The following is a 20,920-nucleotide window of genomic DNA, read 5'->3' on the forward strand; positions in this document are numbered from 1 at the left end:
TCCTCCGCCTGGTGCTCACAGGGAAAACCAATGGATGGAAGCCCAAATAGATGATTAAAAATAAATGATGCTAGCCCATCATACAACGACAGTTAGCAGAGTGACAGCGGTGATGCATTATCAAGGTGTAGTCCACTCACTGCCAGCGCTTGTCTGCCTGTGAAAAATGTGACTGCTACATACGATATCGCCGACCAGTGGATCTGTTCTCAACTGCAATAAACTCGAGCTTCTGCGCCATGAAACATTACCCTCTTCTAATTCTTACTACTCAAACCTACTTATTTGTTTAATTTTTTGGTAAAAGTAACTCAGAATTTATAAAAATCGGTAATGAATTATATCAAATTTAATTCATTCAAAAGTCAAAAGCAAAAAGTCACTTGTACTTTGCGAATCCTACATATCACCCTTTGAGCAACTTTTTTTTCACTGCATTCAGACCAAATAAAAAAAGAAAAGAAGACCTTCCCGTGACCTCAAAGTATGATGTTGAATGCCTGTTAAAAAAGATGTATGTGTCCATCATAAAAAATATATACAGTGTAGGTCCTTGAGGACGGCAGTAAACATGCATCAAAATATGCTTTGTCCATCACTCTGAGTTCGCATCAATAGAATGCCTTAGACCTTAACTAGTTTGTTTTTCATGGTGAATAATATTACACATATTTTCACAGTTACAGTATAATTGTAATAATGCCCTCACATCTACCATCTCTGGCCTTTAATATGCTTATAGCTCTCATTAACACCACCCTCATATGAGCAAAAGTGCCTCCTACTGTCCAATCTCTGGGTCACCTCTCAACATGGTAAGGCATCAGCACAGTTCCTGGCCTTTTACCTAATCTCTGTGGAATACATGTCCAACACTGGAGAGCCTTATGACTTCAATAAATTATGTGAAGTACAGGCTGCTTCTGGCTTTCATTAACCAAGGCCTCAGTGAAGTCGAGCGCTTGCTCTAAAGGCTATGAAGGTAGATAACTATGTGCAAACTGAACTCGTAGATTTTCGTTTCGCAAGCACAATTTTGTTTTTTAGGAACGGAGGGGTTTTTTTCCGAGAGCAAATGTGTTTTTAATTTGAGAGCATTTTTTTATTTTGAGAGCAAAGAAATTTGCTCTCAAAACCTTTTTTTCCCGCGTAATCAAGATTAATTTAACGTCATAAAACGCTGGAAACAGCAGGCAGAGTAAAGGTAACCCAGAAGGCTGATAGGTTCACTGTGAGTCGGACAAGCGGGTTAAACAGGAACAGGCAGGGTCGGCAACAGGTGATCAGTCCGGGAACAAGTGCTGGAGAGTCTGTCATGGAAAACTGAGAAAGAGAGAACAATTTGGCAAGGTTTGTCTGGAAGGCAGGGAATTTATTAGTGATCAGATGCAGGTGAGTGAACAGGTGAAGGGAGTTAGACTAACGAGGTGGAATTGAGGAGAGTGTGGAGCTGAAGTGTGACAGTACATGAGTATTTGGTACTCTCCATCTCGGTAGAGGTAGGTTCAGCATTAATATTTTCTACATATATAAACAAATTAAATAGACAAATAAATCATGTATAATATGCTAAATTACTGTATAGGCGTCTCTCTTTGATTTGACTTGACCGTGACGTAAAAAATGTCCTATACTTCAATTCCACACATGTACACACTTTTAATCTGTATGATATGAATGAATTTTGAGGCACTCTAAGATTGTGGCATGCTAGCTTGAAAGTAGTTGTTCCAGTACTTTACTAGTTAAGGAGCTGCTAGAAATAATGTCCAGAGTAATGAATAAATCCAGAAAAATACAAGGAAAAAACGATCACTTTTATAAAGGTTATCCACCTTGTACAAAAAAGTAGCAGCCATTTCAAAATAAAAGCTTTTTCAATTAACGCACATTTTGAGCGTTCCTTAATGTCTTTTAACATCAAGGAACTTGCAAGAATACGGGGCATAGATAGAAACATGGCGAACCACAACCAGGCTACTGTGATACCCACTATACACACCATGTGCACTGTTGAGTCAGTTTTTATCGACAGAGAAATATACTAGTAATGCAAAAACCATCAATGGAGGGAGCCGAACCTCTGACATATTCTGCCTGTGAATCTTTATGTATTAAATTTCATAGCAAATCATCTAATTATTCGACTATTGTATATTTTCAAGAATGTCCTCGCCAACGGTATTAGGGACTGAAAGCTCCTTGTTTTGTGGTCGGGTGCAGGAAGGCTTTTAAAGTGTTGCTGAAACTTTCTTGAATTACAGTTTCAAGTTGTTTCTCTTTGTCGAAAATATGTGTTGCAAAGAAGAATTTGTTGAATTTCAGAATCATGATATAATCTTTTTTTTTAAACATTGTCTGGGTATCATGCCACAAGGTTTTCAGTAGAATGATGTGAACATTTCCCATTTCCCACACATTGTCCTCAAACTACATTTAAGCAGAACCACTTGCAATGCTCAAGTGATGGAGCAGACACAAACGGAAATGTAGTGGATATTGAAGTTGTTTCAAGTTAAATACGAAGACACTGTATATGCTTTATATGGGTTCTTTGTCAGTAATGTGGGTGTGTATTGTGTGAGACACAATCAGGCTGGTGGAGGACCCTTACTGTGTCGGTGATGGTAATAGTTTGCCGGAGCCATGGGGGAGCTGCTCAGCAGGCATTTGTGTGCGTATGTGTGTGTGTGTGTGTGTGTTTGTGTGTACGTATCAGCAGGAAAGGGTAGATCAAGCCCCACAGTGCATGTCCCAAAAGCCAAGTCATCAACCCTTTTAATCCAGCCCAGCAGGGGTGTGTTTCTGTTTTTGGCAGTGTGTGTGTTTGAAGAAGAACGTCACCAGAACTGCTGCCATAAACTTGGTTATGTTAAACTCTGAGGCAAGGCAGAAATCTGTCCATAAATATGTCCAACCCGTCTGAACATGAACAGGAATGTCGATAAATTCAGCTTCTCTACATGTCATGTTGGTTTTGTCCAGTTGTGTTTGAAGATATGTTCTGATGTGTCTAATCTACCACTCCTCTCTCCCCATCCTTCTCTCTTCCCCTACAGGACGAATGTCATAGGATGAACACTGCTGGTGGGGTGTGTCTGTCTGTGCTGTCCTCTCTCCTGGCCCTGTCTGGGCTCCTGGCTGCCTTGTCTACCCTCGCTCTAGCTCCTCTCTCTGCCCTGGCGGAGGCTGCCTATGGGGCTGCCCACAGCGTCCCCAGCACCGGGGTGGAGGGGTCCCCCTCGCCCCTCTCTTCACCATGCTCCAGCCTTGTAGCTGGGGTGCTCTATGGCTCTTTCTCCCTAAGGGAGCTCTTTCCCTCCAGGGCACCGGGTTGTTCCTGGTCCCTGGAAAACCCTGATCCCACCAAGTACTCCCTCTACCTCCGCTTCACCCGCCAGCCTGCCATCTGCCGGACGCACTCCCCTATGCTTCTCTCTCTTGATCACCACCTAGCTAATCAAAGCTGTCCCCTCCCCTTACAGACAGCTGCTGCAAGGGATCAGGAAGTCATTGATCTCTGTGGCAGCCAATCCAACCCAGAGGGACCATACTCCTTCCTACAGTTTGATAAGAACTTTGTTCAGATCTGTTTAACGAGACATCCAGCAGAGGATGAGCCTCAAGTATCTAAGGAATTGCTGGAACTGAGACTGGTAGAGGTGTTACTCATCAACAACGAGAACTCCAGTCAGTTTACCTGCGGCGTGCTCTGTCGATGGTTTGAGGAGTGTTTACGCACTGGTCACAATGGAGCCCAGGAGGCTTCTGATGGAGATGGTTGTGGGATGACACAGACGGGATGTATCTGCCCAAACCACAACATCATGGCACCGCCTATTCCGTTGATCCCGGAGACGCCCCACAGTTTCAGAAATGGCTCTTTCATTCCTGATGACTGCTGCGTCACTGAGCTGCATTCCAATGAAGCGATTGCCATAGCGCCCAGAGATGTTCGACAAGGTAGGAACACTTCTAACATAAGGACATGAACACTGTAAAAACTAGGGAAAGTAAAACATTTATTTAACAATTTTCAAACTCTTTTGTAGATTTATTAATACATTTTTTTTCATGATGAATAGATTCAATTCATATTCAAATGCTTATATTCACAAGGAGTATTACACATGTTACCTGAAAATACAGATACAAGTTTTCATTCATTGATTTTTGGGTTGCTGGGAAAATGATGAATAAAGATTCTTACAATGATGGATCTACTTGGTTTCAGGACATAGAACAACTAAATTAATATTTGTTCAGGGTGCTATAAAAACACATTGCTCCATCATTCCTGGCAATGACTGATGGATTTAACTCCCGGACATCTCTGAATAAATACATGCTGAATATCAAAAGATTTTTTTAAAGTCTTGTTGGGATTAAAAAAGGTTTAAAAATAAAAAAAAATATTAGGTGTATGACCTAATATTTTTTTTAACTTTTTTATTGTAGACTTAGACTTAGACTTAGACTTAGACTTTCTTTATTGTCATTGTTACAGAGAACACGTTCAAAGAACAACGAAATTGAATAGCAGTCCCCTAGGTGCACTTGTAGAATTGCTTCATAGCACATTTGACATTGGCACCAAAAACACCCAAGTAAAATAAATACAAATATATAAAGCACCTATCTACAATTGTTTACTTGTGTACGCAGCTTTCAGTAGATGGCCCTTTCACTTTAACACTACGTGACATCATGCACCCATTCATACACTGATGGGAAGAGCCACCTGCCCACCAAGACTTACTAACATTCACACACCATAGGCACAGCTACGGGAGCAGTTTTGGGGTTAAGTGTCTTGCCCAAGGACACATCGGCATGGTGTAGCAGAGCCAGGGATCGAACCGCCGATCCTCTGATTGAAGGACGACCCCGCTCAACACTGAGCCACAGTCGCCCACACAGTAGCAAAGGGCAAACAAGTTTTCCTTGTTATATTGGATTTTGATACAAGCTCAGGGAGGTCCCATACCTCTGGTTGAGAGAGAATTTATTATTTGAATTTTGTTTGTTGGCCTGTAATTAAAAAATGAAGAAGTTCAAAGGAGCCCTTTAAACCTTCCATCAAACGATTTGTTAATGGCTGTCAGAAATTCATGCTTCTGATCTATATTTTAGCGATTCCCCCATGTGGCTAACAGGTGTGGCTCCTAGCACTGCAGTTACCATGCTGCACGTGTGAGTGAAACCATCTGTTGACAATGTTAGGACACGATCTGATTTGAAACCCAGGCACACAGACACGTGCATGGCCATTCATACTTCAATGAATTGAACATAAAGCCGACAATCCCTCCACACACATAACACATGGGAATATGAATGCATGGGTGCATCTGTGCTTGTGCCTGAAAGCCAGATAAGCGTTTTATCCACACAGAAATGGACAAGGGCTTGTATAAAGCTCTAACATTCATTTTAGTTCATTAATGCCACCAAAATAAATATTTGTATGTAATTAATTTAGATTGATGTGTTAGTGATTGGAGATATAGAGAAATATGCAGTTTATCTTCACACAATTACATCATCATTTTCCTTTGGGTGCATTATAGGCATGTTAGCAAAGTGAAAAGCACCAATTAGTATCCAGTTATTCTTATTGCAAGCCTTTTACAACACACTTTGCACACATACTGAGAGCTCTAGGGAGTCTTACCTCGCTGAAGGGAAGGTTATCATTCTGTGGATTCCATCAGTGGGGATGATTTTATCATCTAAATTACTCAGAGAGGGAGAATGGGAAGCACAGAGGAAGCGACTCAGTGTATGAGGACTGATGCACTTTTGCTGGAGACAAAAGCAAAGTGGATAGCGGTGCTCGTTAAATGGATGCCAAGTGTCGGGGTATTACTTAACTTAAGCCAGTGGCCGTTGCATTGGAGCGGTGTTGGCTTTCCCCGCGTCTCACCTCAAAGACACGGATATTGCGTACATATTGGTTAACGACTGGTCACTCTAGTCACTCACCACTCATAGACCCTACTGTGAAGCGCAGAGGGCCCTTGATGAGGAGATAGCCTGATGAAGTGTGGGCAAGCCTTTGAGTGCAACATTTTCTTCCAAACAATTCCCAGACGTCCTAATTACCCTGAAATAGCAGAAAAGCTTTCAACCCGACATCGCACTGTCACAGTGAGAGCCATGTTGTTGTCTCTATCCTTCTCCTGTCCCGTTTGTCTATCCACTCAAAGACAAACATGAACGCTCTCTCTGATTCAGACTCTTTAAAACTCAAACTTAAATTCTTACTTAGACTCTCCCGTTCTCCTTTTCTGAATGTCTTGCTGCTTTTCATTATCAATGCAGAAAGAAGAACATTTTACTTTTCCACTTCCAGAACAAAGCGCACTTGCACGTTCAAAGTGATTGAGATTTATGTGCCACAATTTTTGAATTCTGAATCTTCTCAGACTAGCAAATAGATCATATTTTATCAAAGGGGGTCCCTGTGGTTGACGGTCGGACCCACAACCGATGAATCATAAAGTACATGGAGAATGTGAACCAATATCAGTGTCCTGTGGGTTGATTCACGTGAAATCTCTGTACGTGCGTATGTGTGTGTGTGTGTGTGTGTGTGTGTGTGCAAGGGTGTGTGTGGGGGTGTAAATGGGTGAATGAGAGGCAAATTGTAAAGAGCTTTGGATGAAAGCACTATATCTTCCTTTTGTTATTCCGGCTGTGATGAACAATAGTCTGTTATCCTGACTGACCTTCACTAAGCTCATTGTATGATGTCTGTATCGACAAAAACCTCAGCAGTGCCTGAAGCTGAGTTTTTGGTTCTTGTTGAGAATACATTATGTTTATTATGGGTATGACAGGTACAAAAACCGAATTACACTTTGCGCTAGGTTACATATCTTCATTAAAAAAATGTGCCCCGTAGAGTTTGGGCTGTGAATTTTAGAGGTCCTGGATCTTTGTCCTACACATCTGTAAATGCATTACTACATGACACTTGGCATATTTGAACCACAAATATGTAAAACAAAGTTAAACAAATATTGTCTCATTACCATATAAATTGGGTATTATAGGGACTATGCAAACAGAATGATGCCATATAAAATAAGTTAGCTCTTTATATAACGCACCCATATTTTTATTTACTTAGTGAATGTATCTTTTCCTGCTTTGATTGAGAAAAGGCATCACATACACATATGTGTCCATGTGTGTGTCTCTACAGCACCATTAAATAACCTCTAAAGCAAAACTCTGAGGACAAGCTGCCGATTTGCCTCCATATCGCAATATGATGCATGCACAGATCAATATGTAGGTCAACATGCAGCACATTCATACACTAGAATCTTATGGCCAACTTCTTCACATGCTTTTTTAACTTTCTAACTGCTCATGATGCAAGTCATAGAAACCATATATATTATTCTGCACTCACACACACCTACACACACACACACACACACATACACAGACATATTCAGTGGTTGACCTATTGAGACATTGTCTGACTAAATGTCAGGCCCTGCTGGCAAGAAAAAAATAAAAACTCCAGATCTGGTTCTGTCAACCAACAACCCCAACACAGACACATTTCATAACTGACATGCCACTGTGTATCACCTTATAATTGTATTCTCCTCAGCAAGGTAACATTTTCATTGTATTGATCTCTGCGCTACCCTTCCCTGCCTCTACCTTTTCTTTTTTTTCCAGCCCAAATGAACCATTAACATAAAATTCAGCTGCTGGTGGTTTTGTACCATATAAATTTGTTTCGGGAAAAAAAAATGTTGTGGACATGCCGTAAGTATTTTTAACTGAAACCAAATGTTCCAAGGGAGCTGCCAAGTGGCCGGCACGGCGAACTGTGGTTGTACAAGGTGTTGTTGATGTCATAGCGTCAGACTTGAAAGGCAGCATCAAAGCGTTCATGAACCCCTTTCAGAGGCTGGGTAAGCAGGAAACTGAAAATATGTCAGTCGAGCCTGCCTTCTACATTCACCAGTGCACACACAGGTTTAATCTGAGGTACAAGCAATCCAGAGTTTATGTTGTCTTTATTCTTCACGTTCTTTATCACTGTCTGTGCTGACTACTGAACCTCGACAACCAGCTCTGTGCTGCCAGGGATGAAGCCGGTATGCTTTTCAAAAGCAAATTATTCTTATTATAAACACAAGCATGGATTAATCTCACTTTAATGGTTTGCATCAGATAATATGCACAATAGTGAAAGATTAATAGGGCACCTTAAAAATGTATTTGTACAGGTGTTTATAGAACAGCCAGGAGAGGAGCTATCGAAAAGAGAATTTCAATTGATACGCATGTCGATCGTTCGTTCCAACACTTTGGTCAAGACTAAAATGTCTATTTCAGGACTATGGGACTGATGTCACATTTAATGATCGCCTGATATTAACGAGGGCCATTGTGAAGTTAAAAAAATATGTTTACAATACTTGAGTAAAAAACAGATACCCGCATAACCAATGGCATTCCAATCAGCCTCATCTGTTGTTAATACTGTGTGGTAATTAGCAAATGTAATCATGAGACCCAGGACAGAATATAACCAAAGCAACTAGCGTATTCATGGTTCACCAAAGCTGGGTCCAAAATCGGTCCCTTGAGCTTTCTATATATTCTACATTTCACAAAAGCTCCAGAGGGACAAATTCTCATCGCCTGTGACACATTTCAGAAGGTCAGAACGACATGTGACTTTTATAGAGCTAATTGGAAGATTTCCAATGTAGTTATACAGAATGGCTGGATGAAGGTCTGTGTGTGTGTGATCCTTCTACGTGTTGAAAATAAATGTGCTGCCGCCTGCATGTCCGCCATCCAGAACACTGCTAGCACAGCGGTGGATATGTCACCGTGATGGATGCTTCCCGGCCCTCTTTTCCCTGGTGATTGTGATCCACAGGGCAGAAGGCTTTAGAGCTATGGTAAGGACGTCCTCATCACTTCCACTTCCTTCATCTGTAGCTCAACTCGTGATAAAATTGCACTGAGACACCAGATTTATCTTATTGTGTTATAGATTTCCTCATGATATCACCTGTAAATGGTTACGATATGTACGTGTTGCATTAGTCCAAGGAATATCTTTACATAAGACAGTGACACCATGTTATTAATCATTCATCAATCATTCATAATGAAATTATACCATACTCTGTGCGTTGTCTCATCCATCATGCTGTACGAGCCACCGAGCTGTCCTTAAAATTAATTAGTTGGCTTGGATAGGTTATGTTGCGGCTGGAAGTAGAAGCTTCACTCTAAAGACGACACTTCATTGGTATATTTTCAGTCTTCAGTTTTCATCCTATCCTGGTTTATCGGGTTATGATTTGCTATATTCCACAGTAACGGTACCAGCATTGTTAGTACGTAACTAGCGCATTCTAAAAATGGTTATATTTTAAAGTTTCAATTATCTCAATAATAACTAACCAGGTTAAGCTACCTCTTGCTCGCTTGAGACGGTGACACTGGTTTTTTTTTTAAAGGGGACACTGCACGGGAAGAACATGTAAACATGGAAACTTGGGAATCAAACCCCGGTGTTCCTGTAAGGCGACAGTGCTCTCCACCACACCACCCAGCAGACCCAGTATGCATTTCTAGGATGATTACCCTGGTGTCACTTGGGATTCTCATTAGCTAGATATGATTAGATAGATGGTGTGGATTATGTTTTTTAGGTTAAATTTTAAAAAGCATGGAGAGATACAAAGATGGAAAAGGAGGGGGGGGGGGGAGAAAAAAATCTAGAGAGGACTGGGATTTGGCTGATACTCTTGGGACCATATCACCATTGCATTGAGCCGGAGCCAGATGTCCATCACTTCACACACAGACACACACATAGACACACAGCAGCTCATCCCTGGAATGGAATACTATCTGCTTCCCTGGTAATTAGAGCAGAGAGATGTGTGTGTGTGTGTGTGTGTGTGTGTGTGTGTGTGTGTGTGTGTGTGTGTGTGTGTGTGTGTGTGTAGGGGGGTGTGTAGGGGTGTGTGTGTGTGTGTGTAGGGGTGTGTGTGTGTCTTGAGCAGCATGGGCGAGAGATGTGTTTATTTTCACACTGTGCTGGCGTGAAGCACATACAGGTTTTTTAATACCCTACAACTTCACCAAGCACACAACATAGGCACGCACGGGGGGAAATGCACAAATGCCCCTGTTGATGACAACGGGTAATTGCATGCAGTGCAATACAGTAGCTGTGGTTTTCCCTAAATGAATGAAGTCAAACAGCGAGTGCGGATGAGTGAACTATCTGCTCAGGGTTGCAACAGGATTAGTATTCTGTGCTCATGAGCTATGGCTCTCTCTCTCTCTTCCTACGAGCACTGAGTCCCTTTATGCTCCAGCAAAAGCCCTTACACACACACACACACTTTATGGACAGACACTCCTTGCCATTTATATCCATTCCTGTTTTCTCAGCAGATCTCTGCAGATCAGATTGGTATACATTACACTGCCTGACCTTGGCAATATTTCAGAAAAAAACTCGACATAAGCCAACTTCCTATTGATGCTATTAAAAATGTCATAAATCAAAATAAAGGAAAAGTTCCAGTGTGAAAGAAGGAAAAAGACTTATCTGTCCTGCTGCATCATGGACTGGCAACACCTCACTAGAAATGTTTTATAATTTTTTTAATACATGTACATTTGCAGTTTTGGCATTCAACAAGTTTGGTTCAACATATATTTGTGAGAATATATATATATATATATATATATACACATATATACAGGACTGTCTCAGAAAATTAGAATATTGTGATGAAGTTCTTTATTTTCTGTAATGCAATTAAAAAAACAAAAATGTCATGCATTCTGGATTCATTACAAATCAACTGAAATATTGCAAGCCTTTTATTCTTTTAATATTGCTGATTATGGCTTACAGCTTAAGAAAACTAAAATATCCTATCTCTAAATATTAGAATATCATGAAAAAGTATACTAGTAGGGTATTAAACAAATCACTTGAATTGTCTAATTAACTCGAAACACCTGCAAGGGTTTCCTGAGCCTTGACAAACACCCAGCTGTTATAAATCTTTTTTTTTACTTGGTCTGAGGAAATATTAAAATTTTATGAGATAGGATTTTAGAGTTTTCTTAAGCTGTAAGCCATAATCAGCAATATTAAAAGAATAAAAGGCTTGCAATATTTCAGTTGATTTGTAATGAATCTAGAATGCATGACATTTTTGTTTTTTTAATTGCATTACAGAAAATAAAGAACTTTATCACAATATTCTAATTTTCTGAGACAGTCCTGTACAGTATATATATATAAACAAGAGATGTCGAGCTGCTGTATACCTTCACATTCTAGATTATATTGTCTTCATATTCTATTGAAAGACAAAGTAGGACATTATCCACAAGTAGGCTATGGCACAATGTCTTTATCCATAGCACATTACAGCAATTAGGCAATTCAAAGGAGTTAACATAAAAAACGAGACAAAGTTCAGAAGAACACAACAGAAAAGGATTTCAAAACATAAGAGAGCCAAAAGAACAGAAAATTAAAGAGCGCGCAATACTCCAGTACAAAATATCCAACAGTCTAAACATAATTGGTATATTGAAATATGTTCCACTTTTTATTACTCATACTTTAATAAAACACATAATATAATATTATTACAAAATTTCTAAATAAAGTCACTTGAGTGATTCATGGACTGTGAATAAAGACTCCAGAAACAACCTCTGATGCACACCGAGTGCATGTCAAATATATTTTCTCTAAGTTAAGCTAACATCAATATGATTGACAGCAGGAGAGAAATATTGGAGAATTATAGTTACGATGCATGCAACTACTCCAGAACAGAGACAGGATCAAACGCCCTTTTCCGATCCTAAAGGATTTAACTGGTAGGACGAGGGCCAAAGGTTGGCTCTGAATTAGGTCCATCACTCTGTCTCCACCTCATAAAAGTTAAGAGGCGAGCAGCAGCGAAGACTGAGTCGATTCGTGAGCAGGATATTTTAGATGGAGAGCGGAAGTTTGAACCGACATGTGAGCAAGTAAATTGAAGTGAAGCGAAGGAGATGTGGTAGAGGCACCAGTGGCCCAAATTAGCTAACCTCTAGAGATCACCCCCAACCTCATGTGGATACCCGTCGTGGGAGACTGTGTTCATTTGACTGTGTGTGTGGGTGTGTTGGAGAATGTGTAAGGGTGTATGACGTGTGTGTGAAAGAATGGATGACAAAAAGCCTCAGAGCTAGAGACGGTCTCAGTCGGCTCATGCAGCACGAGAGTGGTCGTAGAGCAATTCGATGATAATGGAGTACAGAGATGTATTACCACTTGCTACACTGCACGCACGTGCACATGCATGCGCACACACACACACACACACACACTCTCTGTATCACTCTCTGGCCCAGTGACTCCTAGTCAAGCTCCAGTGGCTTTATGTCATCGATTAATTGCAGAAAATAGACGGGCATCCCATAGTGCACCTGTGCCCACGGCAATACTCATATGATGCAAATCCCTGTAGGCTCAGGTTTCCGTGTGTGTGCGTGTGTGTCTGTGTAGCTGTGTGTGTAGGTGTGTGTGTGCATGCGTTTGCTAAAGTTCCGATTGTGTGATCATTTTAGAAATATTGCAACGTCAAACTCCAAGCATGCAAATCTCGGTGACAGGTTTGACAATGTGAGTGAATATCGGTCATTGTGGTTTTATCAAATAATTAAATATGTCTATGCGACGCTGCACACTGATTTTAAAACACAAACCCCTGTATTGTTGCTTTGGCAACGATGACAGATGTTAACAAAGCGTTGACATGCAGTCTGGAGCAAGGCGTTTAATTTAGAAAACCATTTATGAGAAGTGAGTGATGGTCCAACTGTCTGAAAATATATTTTTGTTTCGTGGCTTGGCGGAAGCAAACTGCTGTGCTATGCAGTGTAATTATTGCGTTGGTCTGTGACTGGAAAACAAGCCACAAACTCGGAGCCAACAGCTGAATTGAAACGGACAGAAATCCATTGAGTTTCTCATCAAAAGTATCATAGTAAGGATCTGATTAAGTCTCTGCAAACATATTTATTTGGTATGATGAATTGGAGATTTTTCTTTTGTTCTTCTTCTTTGTGCTATTTTGGGTGCTTGAAGAACCGTTATCGTGACAGCACGAAAAGACGCGTCAAAATCGAAGGGGCGGTAACACTTTTATAATAACTGCACGCTTATGAAGGATTAGTTAAGTATGAGTATACATTTATCATTTATAAAGCATCGTTCCGCACTTTATAAATGATGGATTGCCCTTTTGTAAATGAATTGTTATTTAATGCTTCCTAGCGTGCAGTTATTATAAAGTGTTACCGAGCCAGAGGACCAGAGAGATACTTCTCTCAGCCACCGCTTCCTCCAACATTGTTACGAACTCAGACACTTAGGAAGTAGGACCCAATTGCACGACCCGGGAGCCAGAGATAAAGTATTTGTAAGTACTTTATTTTTCAGTTCTGCAGTGAGCAAATGAAAGCGCTCACGTAGTGAGGGATCAAAAACTTTTCAAGAGCACAAAATACCCTGACCTGATCATGGCAAAAGACAAGACGAACTGACAAGGAACACTGGGAGACAGGGGAATTTAAGCACATGGTAACAAGACACAGGTGGGACCAATCAGGGCGGCCTGACACTGATGAGCATAGGAGACAGGTGGGATGACAGGTGAAAACAATCAGGAAGCCTGGAATGAGAGAAAGCTAACATAAATGACCTGAACCTCTCTAGCATATCTGTCGGTGCACAACAGTACCCCCCCCTCTAGGGCCAACTCCTGATGGCTCAGGCTGATTGTAAAAGTCGTGGATAAGAGTCTTGTCTACGATAAATGAAGCAGCTATCCAGCTTCTAGCCTCAGGACCGTAACCCTTCCAGTCTACCAGGAATTGCTTGCCCTCCCTATTACGGACCTCCAGTAGCTTACGGACCTTGTAAACGTCACCCCCTTCAAAGAACTGGGGCGGTGGAGTGTGCTCTCACACACCGGCTTGATTCTACTAACGTGAAACGTTGGGTGCACTCTCAAGGTCCTGGGAGTTGCAAGCGTGACGCCGGGTTGATGACTCTGGACACTGGAAACGGACCCACAAATCTCGGAGCCAGTTTCTTTGAGGCGACATGGAGTGGTAAGTCTTTGGTAGAGAGCCAAACCTTTGGCCTGGACTGTAGGAGGGAGCGACCCTGCGATGAACGTCCGCAACAGCCTTCATCCGAGCTGAACTTCGGAGAAGAGACTGGCGAGCACCAGCCCAAACTCTGCGACAACGTCTGATCATGGCATGTGCCGATGGAACCATCACCTCTTCCTCGTTGTTAGGGAAAAGTGGAGGCTGGAAACCATTGACACAATGGAATGGAGAGAGACCTGTGGCCGCCCGGAAGGGTATTGTGGGCAACCTCGACCCATGTGAGGTGGTCACCCAGGTGGTCTGGTTCGGGAGACGAGACAACGTAGCGTAGTCTCTAGTTCTTGGTTCAGACGCTCCGACTGTCCATTTGACTGAGGGTGATATCCTGATGACAGGCTGACGGTGGCACCTATGAGTCGACAAAACTCTTTCCAGAAAGCGGAAATGAATTGTGGACCCTGTCGGAAACAATGTCATTAGGGAATCCATGGATCCGGAATATGTGATTCATCATGACCTCTGCGGTGACTTTGGCAGAGGGAAGCTTGGTCAATGGGATGAAGTGAGCCATCTTTGAAAATCGATCAACCACTGTTAGAACCGTAGTCTTGCCTCTGGATGAAGGAAATCCTGTCACAAAATCCATCGAAATGTGTGACCAAGGACGTTGGGGAATCGGCAGCGGCTGGAGCAAGCCCATCTTAACTTGAGATGAGGTCTTATTACACGCACACACCGGACAAGCCGCTACATACTCTGCCACATCTTTCTTCATGGATGGCCACCAGAAACGTTGTTGAATCCTGAACATTGTTCTTGCTACTCCCGGATGGCACGAAAGCACAGATGAGTGAGCCCAGTGGATGACCTTGGAGTGAAGAGCCTCAGGAACAAACAGCAGATTGTTGGGACACTCGCTAGGTGCTGGATTCATGACATTTGCCTCTTTAACGTCTGACTCCACTTGCCAGGAAAAGGCTCCGATCACACGGTTAAGTGGAAGGATGGTCTTGGGCTCTACCGCAAGTGGTTCGGGATCGTAAAGACGAGACAAAGCATCGGGTCTTTGATTCTGAGACCCGGGACGAAAAGAGTGTGTGAAGTTGAATCTACTAAAGAAAAGTGTCCACCTGGCCTGACGGGAGTTGAGACGCTTAGCCTTTCTTATATATTCTAGATTCTTGTGATCTGTCCAGACTAAAAACGGTTGCTCTGCACCCTCTAGCCAGTGTCTCCATTCCTCGAGGGCAGCTTTTACAGCTAACAGTTCCTTGTTTCCCACATCATAATTCCGCTCTGCCGTTGTCAACTTCCGCGACAGGTAAGCACATGGATGCATTTTGTTGTCTTCTGCAGAACGTTGAGACAGTACTCCTCCAATTCCCTCATTGGAAGCATCCACCTCGACCATAAACTGGCGCTGGGGATCTGGAATGGTGAGTATGGGAGCTGATGTGAATCTATCTCTGAGAAGTTGGAAAGCGAGATCCGCCTGGGGGGTCCACTTGAAAGGAACCTTAGGAGAAGTCAGAACATGCAGAGGGGCAGCAACAGAACTGAAATTCCTAATAAACTTCCTATAGAAGTTAGCAAATCCTAGGAACTGCTGAACCTTTTTCCTGGAGTCTGGTGTGGGCCACTGGGATACTGCACTGACTTTCGCAGGATCCATTTGGATATGATTAGGTGAGACTATGTATCCTAAGAAAGACACCTCTTCTGTGTGGAACTCACACTTCTCTGCCTTGACATATAGCTGATTCTCCAGTAGTTTCTGCAAAACCTGGCGGACATGGTTAACATGAGATTTAGCGTCTGGGGAGAAAATCAGTATGTCATCCAGATACACAAACACTGAAATATTCAAGAATTCCGCAAAACCTCATTCACCAAAGCTTGAAAACAGCCGGTGCATTGCACTGTCCAAAAGGCATTACCACGTACTGGTAGTGCCGATGCTGAATGTTGAATGCAGTCTTCCACTCATCCCTTTTCTTATTCTAACCAAGTGATATGCATTTCTTAAATCCAACTTGGTGAATATCTTGGCCGTTGAAGCAGTTCAAAAGCAGATGACATGAGTGGCAGAGGATAGCGGTTCTTCACCGTAATGTCATTTAGTGGACTGTAGTCTATGCAAGGTCTCAGAGACCCGTCTTTCTTTCCCACAAAAAAGAATCCCGCTCCGGCTGGAGACGATGAAGGACGGATAATCCCTGATTTGAGTGAAGAGGAGATGTATTCATCCATTGCTGTTCTCTCAGGTCTCGAAATCGAGTAAAGTCTCCCTTGGGAATGGGGGCTCCGGTAAGAGATCAATGGGACAGTCAAAATCTCGGTGAGGAGGTAGCGACAAGGCTTTAGACTTGTTAAAACTTCCTTTAAATCATGGTAACAGGAAGGTACCTTCTGTAGATCAGGATAGTCAGGGTGATCTATAATGATCCTACTAGAGTCTGTTGGTGCATTAACAGGTTGCGAAAGTTTACACCTGCCCTTACAATCCTCTCCCCATTCCTTAACTTTCCCTGAAAGCCAGTCTATGTGAGGATTGTGGATCTTCAGCCAAGGAAACCCCAAAATAATCGGGTACTGAGCCGACTCAAAATATGAAATTGCATGCTCTCGGTATGGTCCTTATTTATAGTAATCCGTATGGGCTCAGTGCAATGGGTAATCAGAACAACAAGCGGCCGTCTAAGGCACTGGCACTAACAGGATGAGATAGCGGTCAGTTTTTATTTTTAGCTGTTTGACTAGGCCCCAGTCTATAAGGCTTTCGTCAGCCCCTGAGTCTATTAACACACCCTGGTCAATGGTCTGATTGTTAATACAAATGTCTACCTGAGTAACAGGTCGAGGAGGGAAGTCTGCGGAAACTTGCTCACCAGCGCCTCCTTTTGACTGGTGAGCACGATCTTTCCCGGCATGAAGCGAGTTGATGACCCGGCTGGCCGCAGTAGAAACAGCAACCTCCCAGACGGCGCTGCCTCTCCTCCAGCGAAAGCCTGGTTCTTCCAAGCTGCATGGGTTCACCGGAGTCATTCGGAAGTGTAGTCCTCTGATGGTCCGTAACATGAGCTGGAAATCCTCAGCTGGCGGCGCGACCCTCCGAGGCGAATTCTGGAAGCTGGGAATAACAACTCGGTTGCGTCGACGCCCTCTCTCTTTCGAAGACGGTTATCGATCCGGATGGCCACAGCGATGAGGGATTCCAGATCCCGGGTGTCTCCAATGGAGCCAGCTGGTCCTTTATCGGTTCCGAAAGTCCTGTCATGAAGGCGTCACGAAGAGCCGGAACATTCCATCCGCTGTCCGCTGCTGCTGTACGAAACTCGATGGCATAATCAACCACCTGACGGTTGAGCTGACGATTTGAAACAGTCTTCTGCTGGCCTCCGTAGCAGGCGATGAGTGGTCAAAATGCGGCTCATAGTCTCTATGAAATCGGCCAATGAGTAACATAGTTCGGTGTCTCTAGACCATTCTGCAGTAGCCCAGGCTGCAGCTCTTCCCGTTAAATGAGACACAATAAACGCCACTTTACCATGCTCAGATAAAAAGCTGCTGGGTTGTGGTTGAAATGCACAACCCACTGTACCAGAAAGGCTCTGCACCAAGAGTCTCCGGAAAATCTCTCCGGAAGAGCCAGCCGTAACGGGGAGGAAACAGCCTGACCTGGGTCGTCAGCTGGAGTTTTGACAGGCAAACTCTCAGCTGTGGATGACGTCACCGGAGGAGCAGTCTGTTGATGAGTGAAAAAATTATTCATTTGGGCAACCAGTTGTTGCATCTGTGTAGATAATTCTTCCTGAACCCCGGCCTGGCGTCCTCTCAGCTCTTGTATTTCCTGGCTGACTTTGTCCAGCTTTTCCTCGTGATGAAAAATCGTCACGCCCTGTACCGACAGAGCGGCGTGAAGCGTTCTTGGGTCGGCTGGGTCCATAATGGTCAGTTCGTTCTGTTACGAACTCAGACACTTAGGAAGTAGGACCCAATTGCACGACCCGGGAGCCAGAGATAAAGTATTTGTAAGTACTTTATTTTTCAGTTCTGCAGTGAGCAAATGAAAGCGCTCACATAGTGAGGGATCAAAAACTTTTCAAGAGCACAAAATACCCTGACCTGATCATGGCAAAAGACAAGACGAACTGACAAGGAACACTGGGAGACAGGGGAATTTAAGCACATGGTAACAAGACACAGGTGGGACCAATCAGGGGCGGGGCTGACACTGATGAGCATAGGAGACAGGTGGGATGACAGGTGAAAACAATCAGGAAGCCTGGAATGAGAGAAAGCTAACATAAATGACCTGAACCTCTCTAGCATATCTGTCGGTGCACAACAAACATGACCAAATATCACAGAGACAAACACAAAGAAACGGTAACACTTTATAATAACAAATTTCCCCTTGGGGATTAATAAAGTATTTATCTATCTATCTATCTAACTGCACGCTATGAAGCATTAAATAACACTTAATTTACAAAAGGTCAATCCATCATTCATGAAATGTGTACTCATACTTAACTAATGCTTCATAGTGTGCAGTTATTATAAAGTGTTTCCAAAATCTTTTCCCATTGCCGTTGCAATAAAGGAGAATGCCTTTCAGTGTCTTTGGAAAATGGTTAGGAAACATGGAGGCCATGTTATGGTGGTAACTTTTTTATATTCGTTACTTATTCATTCTCTATTCAAACTCTGTGCACACTGATTTGGAACGATGGTTGCATGGTTTGTGGACGGAGGCAGACATGATTTGTGGCTGAGAAGACAAAGACAGCTCCGGAAAAAGAGGCCGAAAAAATTAGCTTGCCCCCCCGGGGCTCGTGTTTTCCTCACTGTAATAGTCACGGGTATTTATCGGCTCCACATCCGATAAAGACATGAAAGAATAACCGCACTGTGATGCTCCGTGTGATGCAGACTTTTTCTTTGTTGCGAGCTCATCCATTTATGCAGATAGAGAAAACAATAGAGGGAATCGAGATATAAAGATAGTAATATTGTACGTTGTCCAAAGAATTTCCGAACATTTTGAATAGCATGCAAGCTACTCTGTAAATGCATCTTTGCGTGGAGTCAACAACTAGCCACCTGAGCCCACAGTGGTTCACTCTGCGATGCGTCTGTGTGAGCATGCACATCATAAAGCGTGCGTGTGCATCTCTGGCAATATGTGCGCTTTCAGGCGTGGGAGCAAGATGATCTAACTTACCGAGCCATTGAGAAGATTTGCAGCGGCAGTATAATTACCTCTTGGTACAGTGATCTAGTATGCATGGACCTGTCACCTCTGAGGTGGAATGCTCCTGGAAGTGCCTGCAGCCGTTGGCAACCAGTGGTTATCTAATGCTTCTCTGAAGATGCTGTAGGTGCTGAAGATGCGGCTTCCATCTATTTCCAGGAGAGAGCTGATGGTATTGTCGCCAGGAGAGACATTCTAAGATAGACAATACAGGTTGATTGATACCTACAACTGAGGGATATAACATATAGTCTGCCATTATGGAAATGCTTCTTTTTTTTTCACATCACATTATCAAGACAAGATGAATTTCTATGATGTTGCTTCAATGCATTTGAGTACAATGCGTATGCCTTTATGTTAATGTCGTTCTGAGCTCTCTCTGTGGGAACATACAAGGTTGATGCACCATACAGCCACGCTTACTTTCTGTGACCCAGACCTCCTCTTTACCTGTAAGATGTCCTTCAAGATAAGTGTCACAGTGACACTCTTCGCCCTGCAATGACTCCTAGTCCTCTGGGGAACTCATTTGTGTTCATGTGGCTTGACGCGAGGAAAATCTGTAAGCCAGACTCCACCTTACATGATAGACAAAGTTGTTTATCCTAATACAGAAAGGGAAGGTTTCTACAAACACACACACACACGTTCCAACATACACAGAGACTCACATTCAGAGATTTGTTCACTCATGGAAGAAACCCAGATAAGATTTTTATTTTGTTTTTCACATATTGTAGAGATATGTTTTTAGTATTTCACCCCCTGCCATGAAGTATGAACATATTTGGTTATTTGATGTTGTCTGGGTCAGTCACATATTCATTCAGCAGAGCATGATCGAGTGTGCCTGTGCATGCATTACGCCTCCTGTGTGTGTGCTCACAGTACGTACTTGTGTGTTTGGGAATGTTTTGTGAAGAGTGTATCATCCATTGTGAAGAGTTCCTTCCAATAAAATGGAATAAAATACCTCCTCCTGAGGCTGGGTCTGACCTGGGTAGTGATGACACCCAATGGAATACCAAATTATCATGTATACACACACAACCACACACACAAACACATACACACTAACACTGGCTTGCACAGAAATGCTTGCACAGACTATCAAGCAAAAAAGGAAATGCAAAAACATATCCGCCCCCAATCCAACATCTAAGACTAAATATGTAACTATGACATGTTAGTGACAGTTGATCATGCCCTTGCTCAGTCAAAGTTACTTAAAAAAAAGTGGCACTGGCTTCTTTCTCTCTCGCTCTGCCTCCCACTCTCTTTTTGTCAGTGTGCATTAGCATCACCAGCCGGTGTGTGGCAATTAAATATATCCCTGGGCAATGAGGCCCTATTTAGAAATCATTACAAGACAAGGAAATCTTGCCCCGCAAGTTAAGCAAAAACACAATGGAAACTGAGTGTGTAAGAAAGAAGAGGGTGAAGATAGTTTCACTGCAGTAA

The 20,920-nt window shown here is 42.7% G+C and overlaps 1 protein-coding gene across 1 annotated transcript in view; it reads left to right on the top strand.

Moving 5' to 3' along the window:
* adgrb2 (adhesion G protein-coupled receptor B2) overlaps positions 1-20,920 on the top strand; it is a 211,605-nt gene that overhangs the window by 54,876 nt on the left and 135,809 nt on the right. The window contains exon 2 of the mRNA XM_056417315.1: positions 3,060-3,963. Within this exon, the coding sequence (XP_056273290.1) occupies positions 3,060-3,963 (904 nt within the window). The remainder of the gene's footprint in view (positions 1-3,059; positions 3,964-20,920) is intronic.

This window comes from Pseudoliparis swirei, chromosome 1, assembly GCF_029220125.1.
Source record: "Pseudoliparis swirei isolate HS2019 ecotype Mariana Trench chromosome 1, NWPU_hadal_v1, whole genome shotgun sequence".
Taxonomy (NCBI): Eukaryota; Metazoa; Chordata; class Actinopteri; order Perciformes; family Liparidae; genus Pseudoliparis; species Pseudoliparis swirei.